We start from the raw sequence: 11,716 nt of genomic DNA, 5'->3' as shown, positions 1-11,716 counted from the left end.
AAGCTCTAGGAAGTCTGCTTTCAGGGAGCCTGGAGATTTCTAGAATGGTCCACCATAGGGTGACCCCATGCTCTAGATGTCTCCACCTGTGGTGTTCCAAGGGTAGTGGACTGATTTGCTCTGGAGACTTTGAGAGTTTGTCCTGTTCATGGAACAGCAAGGTGGGATGTCAGGGGAGGTTCTTCTTCCCTTTCTGTAGTGACCCAGACTCTGGAAGGCCCTTCTGGCCCAGTCTTTTTGTGGCCTCTGCCTTCCTGAACTTGGACAGCTAAGACATGACCCCATGCAGCTCATGCGTGTGTGAAACCAGTGGTCCTCACCTGGTAAATAAAACAGGGAGACCCTCCAGCACTCTTCCAGTGACACCAGGAGGACATGGACTTGAAAGCTAGAGTAGGGCCTGGACCTGGGTGCAGGTGACATCTGGGAGCTTAAACCTCGCCCAGAGCCCTTCCCAAAATCTCTATACAGAGTTGTGGTTGGGGAATTCACCTGAAGTCAAATCTATTCTGGATGCCCCTTACATAGCCCCCAGATGGTTTTCATTGGGAACAAATAGTGAAGCAGATGCATGATCTTAGAACACCAGGGCCCAGGGATAGGGCAGAACATGAGCATAAACAGGAGAAAAGGAAATCGTATCTGTTTGGGAATCCCTGGTTGAAGACCACAGACTAGGAGTCAGGAAACCTTGCCGTTAGTCTTGGTTTTGCCCCTCACTCACTAGGTGACTTTCAGCAAGTCCTTTCCCTCTCTGGACCTCAGTTTCCTCACCTGTGAAATGAAAGAATTGGGCTACTTAATGTCTAAGTTTTCTTCCAGTTCTAGAAGTCCCTAATGCAAAGATAATCACAAGGATGAATAGTAAGATAAAGTTTGGGACCATGAATATAAGGACCCAGAAGTGGAGCCCACTCGTTTTGAAGTTGGTGAAGCCCTCTGGGAAAGAAGGTGGAAGAATCTGAACTTTTGCTGTCTGAACAGTGGTTTTACTGGAAGGGTCCATGGGCCAGGGCACACAGGGTAGAGAGTTGGTGTATTTTTGCTACCCCAGCCTTTGAACTTGGCCTGACCTTCTCCTTAACATAGGAGAATCTACCTTGAGCTGACTTGGGAATGGACACTTCTCTGGTTTTCTTGGGAGCCAGGAGCTGCCAAGGACACCTGAGCAAGTTTGCAGAGGGAGCAGCTTGGTGCCTTAAGCTGCCCATATCCCGGGTTTCAGGGCTTCTTTTCCCTGCCTCTGCAGGGAAACTGCAGACTGATGGGCTGATGGAGGAGAAGGACTATGTGTGGCCATGTGTGCAAAGCTCCTCAAAAGCACTAAAATACTAGCTCTGATTTCAGCCGAGCAGGATAAACAAGGCGCAGCTCAAGCAGGAGCCAGACAGACTCTTTGCTCTTTGCGGTTCAGAGAACCTGAGCTGTTCCTGAAGGGCTTATTGTTTTGGCAGCTGTGCTTATAAGAACGCTGAGGCCACGCTGGTACCATTGATGGCCTCTCTCTGATTGTGCTGCCATTACAAAGTGTTCTGAAGGGCCCTTAATTGTTTTCTGCTTTTGGATGGGACCTTTGACACAGTCTCAGGCAGACAGCCCCTTGTGAATGGGTCTGTTTAGAGTTCCCTTCGGTGTTTGTGTTTGGGTGAAGCATGGGTTCAGGATGCATGGATGGATGGAAGGGATCTGGGAGGTAGTGGGGAGACAGGGAGCTGTGCTTTGCCTCGGAAGTTTCTGATTGAGTGGGGGCTGACTGGGCTGGGAGTCAGCCTCCGCAGGAGTTGACTTTGGGCTCGGCAGGACATGTTCTTGGCCCCCATGAGTGTTGACGGCTTAGGTCCATTCCTGATTCCAGGGCTGCTCCAGGGCGTCAGCAGCCCCTAGCCTGAGCTGCTTCTGCCTGGGAGACAGAGAGAAGGAGCCCTCAGCAGAAAGGCTGTCTTGGTGCATGACTGACCCCCCAGAACCAGAGGAGCAGATTGAAAGATGAGTCAGCTCGGCTCTTGTCCAAAGCTGGTTCTGTTTTGGCCCAGTCAGTGAATTTGGGATTTGGCCTGGAGTCTTTGCTCTTCGAGGAAATTATTATTATTATACCTGACATTGGTAGAAGGCTTCTAAACATCACCTAATGTTTCAAACATTTGAGGGGGTTGGCAAAACAGGTATGATTATCTCCTCTATGGATGAATAAGCTGAGGTTCAAGGGAAACTAAGGATTGGCCCAAGGTCTTGTTGCTGGTTAGGAAGACAATAGCTAGCAGAACCCAGCTTCCCCCACTTCCAGCCCAGGCATCTCCTCATGGATCCAGAGAGACCAGCCTGGCTCTGGGTTACTGGGGGGCTGGGGTCCTCCATGGCTCAGGAAGCATGGCAGGGGACAGCCCAGAGCTGCTGTCCCAGTACAGGCTGGGGAAACCATCAGATATGCTTCCTAAGCTCAAGAACCAAGTAGACTTTCTCCAGCTTCCCTGCGTGGGGGGTAAGTTGGGTCTGGTCCCATTGCTCATGTCACCTGCCAAGCCTGAGATGGCCATGACCTTAACCCAAGGTGTTTATTTGATTGGGACCTAGGGGAAGTCAGACTTGTTTATCTCTTCGTTTGGCTCTCTCTTTGCCTGGTGCCCAAGAGTTAAACCATCAGCAGCTCCTCCCCACAGATCCGGGGGAGATTTTCTTTCTTGGGCCTGGGAGTGGGCTGAGCCCCCAGCCCCTGAGTGGGGGGGTGAGGTAGGGAGTCAATCAAAGAGCTTAACTCTTGTACCAGCCCACTGACAACTAGCCTAACTAGGCTTGCGACCTTGGGAAAGCCACTTAGGAGCCTCATCAGTGAAATCAAGTTAGTTGGTCTTAAAGGAGGTCCCTTTTGACCCCCAAACCCTGTGATCTTCTCTGATTAGTGTCTTTGTCATTGTATCCTAGCCTTTGCATGAATCATTTTGGGGCTAGAGTCCAGCCAGGGACAAGCTGTTCTGGTGGGATTAGCCCTGATTTTAGGAGCTCAGCCAGGTGGCCAAAGCAGTCTTCCAAGAATGGTGACCTGACCTCTTTCACGGCATCCTGGTTGCCCTTGTGGGAGTGGGGGGCGGGGAGGGAGAGGTGAAGGCCAACTGAATGGTGAGAAAAAGGGTCTCAGGGGTCTAGGGGGATGCGGCCAGCCATTGCCCCTGGCCAGCATTTCTTTTCTAAGGTCCTCATTGGCTGCAAATTTGTCCGAAAACATCATCCAAGAAGTAAGTGAACAAGGGGCCCAGAGTGGTGGACATTTACTGTGTAGAATAAAACCAAAGAAACTGTAATGCCAGGAGGCCACTGACCCACACTGGCCCACTCAGGAATGTCCAGAGGTAAAATCTAGAGGTCAGTCTGCCTGCTTCTGCTACAAAAACTCTGTGAGGTGCTCCCAGATGCCTTGGGTTGTAGCCTTATGAGACCTCGAAGTGTTTGGGCGGCAGAACAGGTGATGAAAGACTTGGGACTTGTTGGGAGCCCACGCCCGGCATCTGAACTCTTTGGACTTTATTACTGATGCCTCCTTTGTATAATTGTGTCTGAGTAACAGTCAAAAATATTTTACTTATGTGTGACTTTGGATTTGATAGTTTCCCCTCAAAGGGATGAGAAGTGATGTGGAGGAATAACCTTAGCCAATCCTTGTTTAGAATGAATGCCGAGGAGACTTGACTAGGCTGGAACTGAGTTTCCATTCCATTCTATGACAACACTGTATAAATTCAGTGCCTAGAGCTGGGTTCCAAACAGTTAAATGCAACAAAATGTCTTGTGATCTCCAGTTTCAGCTTCAAGACAGAAGTCCCTGATGCTGTGCTGATGGTGGTGTAGTGTAGTATTTCTCACGTGGTGGTGACATCAGAGTCACGTGGTGGAACGCACAGTACATACTGACCACCCGAGCCCAGGCATCTGTGCTCGAAAAGCCCTGCAGGTCACGGTAGCATCTCCATGTGACTGGGGCCCTTCCTGTGATTCTCAGCCAGAGTTCTAGCCCACATCTGGGATGCATGACTTGTTGAGTGAGAGTGAACAGCTTAATTTTCCTGTGTCTGTTTCCTCATTTCAGGTGAGCTTAACAATCCTTGCTATTCCTGCCTCAGAGGACTGCTGGGAGGATCAAGAACATGGGCATGAAAATTCTTTGAACAGCTTCAAGTCCTGTACAGAGCCAAGATGCCATCTAGCTCAGTGATGGCACATCCTGATTAGCAAAGTTAAAAGATGTTGTCAGGGGGCCTTCCTGGGATGTTGAGGAAGATTTCTAGGGAAGAGGTTGGGGAGGCAAGAGCGATGGTTTCCAAGCACCTCTCCCCACTAAGTAGGGAAACAGACTGAGCAGATCAGAGGAAAGCTGCTGGCAGGAAGCTGAAGGGCCTACAAACCCCAACTGCTTTGTCTTCCCCTTACTCCTTAGTCACCACCACGGAAACTTAGGGCCTCATGGGCCGCAGTCTGCAAACCACTGGGACAGTGGAAAGAGCTCTAGACTAAGGGCTGTGGGCTCGGGCTCTGTGGCCCCCATTTGGTGTGTGATCCCCATTCAGTGTGTGACCTTGGATAGGTCTCTTAGATCTCCCTGGCTAGAGCTGCCATCTCTCCAATTGCATGCACCAAGGCCCTTGGGAACTCACGCACTCCGAGTCCATGTGGAAGTGCTTTGGAATGAGGTAGGAGCTGAAAGAAAGGTTGGAGTATTCTTGTTTGCAATGAAGAGAGGAAGAACTGAGTCGGGGCTCCTGCTGATTCCAGGAGCCTGGAGGGAGCACTGGAAGGTTGTCCCCCAAATAAAGGCTGATGGCAAAGGGTGGTGTTGGGAGAAAGAGGAACTGGTTTATGCCAGCTCTGCCTAGGATGAGTGGGCACACCAGCCCTCCCATGATCCTGCCGAGCTGGGGGCTGCTATTCACAGCCCCTGACTTAGAAAGCCGAGCTTGTGGACCAGGCCACCTGCCTTGGCAGTGGCTCATACAGTGCAGTACCATGTGTTCTGGGATAGACCAAGACTTGTCCTGTCAGGGACCCATCCATCAGGGTGTCCTTGGTCCTCTGCACCCCCCCACCTTCACCTCCAGGGACCCATGGGGGGCTTCAGCCAGAGAATGGCACCTTATGCTAGGGAGATGAGGGAGGGAGGGAGGGAGGGAAAGACCTGGCTCTGATTAAACAGAACTGAACTGAGCATAGTGAGAGGCTCCTAAAGCTTCTGACTTTGCTGCCCAGAGAAGTCGGCCCCATGGCACAGCTGCTTCCTGAGGATTGTGTTTGGGGGGCCAGTGGGCCCAATTGTTTCATTGAGAGATTCTGTTACGGTTATTTTTAATCTGGGAAGGAAGGTCACAGGGCAGGAAGCCATCATCCTTGGTCTTTTTCACTCCAAATTGTTGAGGTCAGGGGCCGCTCAGCATTACCTAATAAACCAAGGAAGGTGCAGATGTAAATGTGTACACACGTGTACTGGTGGGAGTGCACACACTTGAATTCCTCTACCCAGGGCCCAGGAGTGAAGACATAACAGTGTGAAGGGTATGGAAAACAAGTGCCTGGGGTCCTCATCTCCCTTGGGACTCTGCAGCCCTCACCCCATGGGACAGAGTGCCTTCCGAGAGTACCAGAAATGCCACAGGAGGTCAGACCCAGGGTCTTTTCGGCTCAGTATCACCATCATCATCACCAACAGTGGAGGCAGCGTGGGCTTGTGGAAAGGGCTGGATCACACAGTGGAGGAGGCTTGAGGGTAAATGCCAGGCACTGGGAGACCCCTCCCAACCCAGGAGCCTCTCAGTGGGTGCATGAGTAGTAGGGGGGGCAGGATTATTTGATTTAGTAGTGGCCTCAACTTTGGTTGCCCAGTCTAATTACCTGGGAAGGTTGTTTGTAATCCTGGTGCTGAACCTGCACTCCGCATTAAATAAATCAGTCTCTGAGGAGGGAGGGGTGGGACTGACACACGGCCAGTGGAGAACCACTGGCTCAGAACCAGGGAAGTGGTGTAGACAGCACTTTTTGCACTCTGATGTGCGCATGAAGTACCTGGGCACCTTGTTCCGACGCAGATTCTGATTCGTAGGCCTGGGCTGGGGCCTGAAACTCTGCATTTCTAACAAACCCCCAGGGAATGCGGACCCACTTTGAGGAGCTAGGGTGTCGAACCAGTGCTAGAGTCAGAATACCTTCTTTGCAGCCGTGGAGTCCCTATAGCCTCAGACACTTAATTAGCTATGTGACGTTGGGTACGTCACTCTATGTCTCTGATCCCAGTCTTCTCATTTGTACAGTGGGGATAAAAGTAACACTTGCTTCACTGAAGCAAGTAAGATTAACATAATGTTTTATGTATAAAGTACTTAACATCGTCTAAACCCAAACCCAGTGCCGTCGAGTCAATTCTCATAGCGACCCTATAGGACAGAGTACAACTGCCCCATAGAGTTTCCAAGGAGCGCCTGGCGGATTCGAACCGCTGACCCTTTGGTTAGCAGCCGTAGCACTTAACCACTATACCACCAGGGTTTCCTAACATTGTCTAGCACATGTAAATACTGAATATATGTATACATATACAGTGTATATCTTATGTGATATGAATTGTGTTTACCTTGCTGCTCAGGTGACTCCCAGTGTCCCTGAATTAAACCAAGTCCTTGCCATAGATTTATTCTCCAGAGGGTGAGGGGATAGGGATACAGGTAAAGGAACCAGGACTTATAAATATTTAGATGGTCATGGGAGAAAATTTTAATGAGTAACACCCAGCCCCCTTTGCTAAGGTACCCATACCTAACCATGGACCTTTTCTAAGCACTTCCTGTGGGCCAGGTAGGATCCCAGGCCCTGGGAACACAGAGGATTAAGACTGTTCCTGCAATCCAGGAGCCAGGAACCGTTTGAAGCATGAGCCAGGAATGAATGGGCATGCAGTGAGGGGTTCCCCTGTGCTCCTCTAAACACAAGTACATCATGACATGGAAAGGCTGGACAAGGAGTTGGTAGTTCTGGGTTCCAGTTACCCGCTAGCCATCTAGTGGCCAAGTATCTTGGGCAAGGCATAGACCTTCTCTGGAACTTAGCTTATTCATCTCTAAAATCTGGCTGCCAGTAATAATAAAGGAGGTTCAAATGTGGTCACGACTGTGAATGTGCGTGGGAAAAGTGTTGTATCAATATGGGGAGTTACACTTTTATATTCTCTTTATTGAGGTAAAATTCACCGAACAAAATTAACCATTGACCGTTTTAAAGTGTACAGTTCAGTGGCATTTAGTACATTCGCGATATTGTGCAACTATCACCTCTGTCTAGTTCCAAGACATTTCTATCAATCCAAAGGAAACCTTCCACCCATTAACCAGTTACTCCTCACTCTTCCTTTTCCTCCAGCCCCTGGCAGTCACTAATCTGCTTTGTCTCTGTGGATTTACCTATTCTGAACATTTCATATAAATGTAATCATACAATATATAGCCTTTGGGGTTCGCCTTATTTTGCTCATCTTAATGTTTCAAGGTTCATCTATGTTGTAGTGTGTATCAGAACTCCATTCCTTTTCACGGCTGAGTAACATCCCACTGTGTGGATGTACCACATTGTGTTTACCCATTCGTCTGTTGATGGACACTTGAGTTTGTCATTGTGAATGGTGCTACATCAGGGCCACTCTTATAGGAAAAGGGCCCCCAAACTTCCCGTCATCATGAACTCGACAGCTGGTTGGCTCTGTAGGGACCAATGAGAAAACATTCATTCCTGATCCCTAGATGCTGCCCCAGATTTCAGGGAACAGGGTGGTGATTACTCCAAGGCATAAGGACCAAAAAATGGCTTTTTTTTGGTGGAGGCTGAGATGGGAGTACCAGCCTGTGGCCTGAGAGAGATTGGTGGTGGTGAGGGGGTGTGTACCAAATGTGGAGGTGGGATGCTGCTTCCTTGGAAAGCAGGCAGATACCCTGCCAGTCAGGGTGAACGGGGCCAACAGGGAGAGCTGGGTGGCTGTCTCAGGTACTTCAAGGTGGGACTCCTGTGGTCCCTGCATCTGACAAGCCTGCATTGTCCTCCCATGGTGGGCCTCCTCCTTAAACAGATCCTAGCCTGGGTGAGCCCTCCCTACCCCCTTTTCCATGTCAATGAAGCTTGCCTCTGGCAGTTGTCTCCCGTACAGACCTAGCCCCACTCTACTCCTCCTGCTGTGTTCTTTCTGTTCCCTCAGCTCTCTGGGTAAAGCTGTCAGCCCTTAGAAGGGAATCCCCTCAGGAGGGGTTGGCTAAGGCCGCTGGGAAGCCCAGGCCCTGCCCTTTTTGGATCTTTCTCGTCTTTGGGCCATATCCACTGTGATCTGAGGTAGAGAGGCCAGTAAATGCCTGTCCTTAAGGGGACAGGGCTGGATGTGTGACTTAATAAGGTTGAGAGCCACAAGTAATCCCCTAAATACTCTGCCATGTAACCTAAGATTATCTCGCCTGCAAACACCTGTTTTCACTCCTTTGCTGATAGTGGTATAAAAAGCTCGCTACTTAATGACTCTAGGAACTGACGAGGGTGGAATGCACATGCATTTGTTATGTCTTGGAAATATCTCCTGGTAGGCCAGGCTGCATGTGCCCATTAGCGCGGTTGAGGAAGGGCTTGAAGGACTCGCCCAAGCTTCCATCTGTGTGCAGTCACCAGGAGCTAGCAGAAGAGTCTAAGGTCAAGGGCAGGAGAGCAGGCCCTCGGTTCAGTCCAGTTGCTAACTCACCTTGGGATGGACAGTGGGCAGGTGGTTCTTTCCCTCCCTGATCTGTGGTTTCCACATGAGGGGAGAACAACACTGCTTGTCAGAGAGGGTAGTTAAGAAGACCCAGGGGATGGGTGTAACACTGCTCAGCAGGTCTACACCATGGTTCCAGAAGATGGGAGCTAGATTTATTTAGATGCTTTTGAGAAGCAACACGAGTGCCAACCCTGTGAAACTGACCGATAATGTTCTAATCATTCAGAACTGCAAGTCTCTGCCTCGGGTGGCACAGAAGATGTTGCCAATTTGTTGGAGAATCAGTTCTCTGCTGGAGATGCAAGTCTAGAGGAGAAGGAGAGGGTGCTTTATGCAGATGCGGTCCCTCCAGAGAAGACCCTGCTCCTCCATTTCCCGGATGGCAGTGAGGCGGACAGCCCAGAGAAGAACTCCCCGGGGGCCTCTCCTATGGCGGCAGGCCCGGGTGCTGACCCAGAAGCCAGCCTCTCCAGTGCCTCAGCCTTAGAGTCTGCTCTGCCTGGGGATGATGCTGGACCTGGGGAGGAAGAAGAGGGCCCACTAGGAGCAAGTGCCCTTCCTCCAGAAGGGAAAGAGGGGCCCTTGGAAGAGAAGCAGCCAGAGCTCAGTCCAGGAGAGGGTCCAGGAGAGGAGGAGGCTGGGAATGGGCTCCCCATGGAGAGAGCAGTCAGTGGGGAGGCAGAAGGCCAGGTTGGGAGTGGTGAGGTCCCTGAGGAAGCTGAGGCGGCTCTAGAAGATGATCTTGGACAGAAAGCAGCAGCAGGGACAGTGGAGCCTGAAGCTTCGGGGGTCTTTCATAGTGGAGAGGTCGAGGAAGTCCACAGTTCAGAGAAAGGAGGCAAGGGCAGCTCAGAGCCTGATCAGGAGCCAGAAGTGCTAGGCGAGGAGCCAGAAGTGCTAGGCGGAGTCCCAGAGGTTGAGTCAGTGGAAGAGCAGTCCAAGGCTGATGCTGACCCAGAAGCCAGGGCAGGGCCTGAGGACCAGGAGGAGCCAGAGGACCAAGGGAAGCCCAGCCCCAGCCAGGAGGCTGGCGCAGAGTCTGGGAGAGCACAGGGCTCTGAGGCAGGGCAGACCAAGGAGGACTGTCCCCCAGTGGGCCCGCCACAGGAGGTGCTTGTGCAGGGCCCTGATGAGGCCTCCTCTGAAGAAGAGGGTGACCACAGTGACGATGGAGACGAGGACGGAATACCATCCAAAGAAGAATCTGAAGAGAACAGTGGCAGTGGGGCTAGTTCAGAAGAAGCAGGATCTGCTGGCTTGGAAGAAGCCGGGGAGTCCCAGGAAGCAGCAGAAAGCTCAAGCCATGGGGAGGAGGGAGCCCAGCCCAGCACGGAGGAATTGAGTACAAGGCCGAAGGGCATGAAGGCACAGAACGCTGAGGCAGAGGACCCTGAAGAGGGGCAGCAGGGTAGGGGACCCCCACACTTGATCCTCAAGGGTAGGAGTTCCTTAGAAGCAGCCCTAGCAGTCTTTCAGGAAGTCTCGTGGGCAGAGGGACAGCCAGGGACAGAGTGGGTGTTTAGGTGAAGGCCCTGTCCAGGGGACCTGGCCCAGGGAGGTCCCTTTGGGGTGCTCGTTAGCCATTTCCTTCAGTTTGGAGGGACTGAGTGCCAGGCTGTGCCATGGAGGGCCACAGCACCTGGTCACTCCTGAGTTGAGCCCTCGGGAGTCCACCCTGAGGTCTCCTAGATGCACTCTAACATGGATCAGTGCCTTAACCTCAAGGACAAGGGGGAATAGCAGTGGGGTTTGAGGCCCTATGGCAGGCTGTTAGAGGGAGGTGCAGGGAGTTGGTGGGCATGGGGCGAGGACCCCCGGGTGATCACACTGGTGGGCTGGCACAGTGGGACCTAGAGGTCAGGATTATGCTGGGAGGACTGGCTGACTGTGACTGCCGGTGCCCACCTGGTGCAGGGGCAGCCACCTCTCAGGGCTAGAGGAGTGAAAAGGTCAAGGCCAGAGCTACTGGGTGCATTCCAGAGACTGACCAGGTTCCAGGGAGGGTCAGGGTTCCTCAGAGCCTCATCCACCAAGTACGGTGACTTGAACCAAAAAGTGGGCTTTCATACTAGGGGGATTAGAGTCCATCCTCCACTTTCCAAGATGCCTCCCCGACAGGCTTCCTTGCAGGAATTTAATTTACATGTTGAGAAGGAGCCCTGGTGGCTCAATGGTTAAGTGCTCAGCTGCTAACTGAAAGATCAGTGGTTTGAACCCACCAGTGGCTCTGCAGGAGAAAGATGTGGCATTCTGTTTCCGTAAAGATAACAGCTTTGGAAACCCTCTACTCTGTCACATGGGGTTGCTATGGGTCGGAATCGACTCAACAACACACACCACCACCGCTTGTTGGGTACTTGCACACTCCATACAGGGAGGGGCACCTGCAGCCTACACCCCTCCCCTTCCCTGTCCTCCCTGTTCTGGGGGTGGGGGCTTGGGTTTGGTCCTGGTAAAGAATCAAGCTCTGACATGTTGCCTGAGGAGCACTAATTATCTGCTTCCCGTCCCTAGTGGAACCAATGTCCCTGTGTCTGGCAGTCCTAAGCCTGTCACTCCCCAGTCACCTCAAGTCTATAGTGCAATCAGCCTGGGTGGAAACAGTTGTGATGTCAGAGGCGCAAGGATGGGAGCATCCCCTCTCAGGAGACTGCTGACTGTCATGGCATCTGCTGGTCAGATGCAACAGTTGACTTAGACAAGAACCCCCCACGACAGCCCCTGCCTGCCCAACCTCCACCCACCACCCAATGGGGTCCCGATACAATGCTAACTTAGTTATGTCAGCTGTGTGCTTAGCGCTCCTCCCTGGCTTCCGCTGCACCAAGACCCCTCCCATTGAACTCTCTGGCTCCCACCACTCACCCCCTCACTGTGGCCCAGCACCAGGCATCCTTCCTGTTTCTTGCTAACCCCTCCTGCCCAGGGGCTTTCACAGCCGTTTCTGCTGTCCCTGGA

The 11,716-nt window shown here is 51.9% G+C and overlaps 1 protein-coding gene across 1 annotated transcript; it reads left to right on the top strand.

Annotated features, from left to right (window-relative positions):
• Positions 1–8,980: 8,980 nt before the first annotated feature.
• LOC111752700 (uncharacterized) lies at positions 8,981–11,124 on the top strand (the record flags this gene model as incomplete). Its single annotated transcript, XM_064294791.1, has 1 exon — positions 8,981–11,124. A coding segment is annotated over one exon (1,305 nt), but the record flags the coding sequence as incomplete, so codon positions are not given.
• Between the last annotated feature and the right edge of the window lie 592 nt (positions 11,125–11,716).

The sequence above is a fragment of the Loxodonta africana genome, chromosome 12, assembly GCF_030014295.1.
Source record: "Loxodonta africana isolate mLoxAfr1 chromosome 12, mLoxAfr1.hap2, whole genome shotgun sequence".
Lineage (NCBI taxonomy): Eukaryota > Metazoa > Chordata > Mammalia > Proboscidea > Elephantidae > Loxodonta > Loxodonta africana.
The sequence above is the reverse complement of the archived record's forward strand: the minus strand, read 5'-3'. Positions and strand labels throughout refer to the sequence as shown.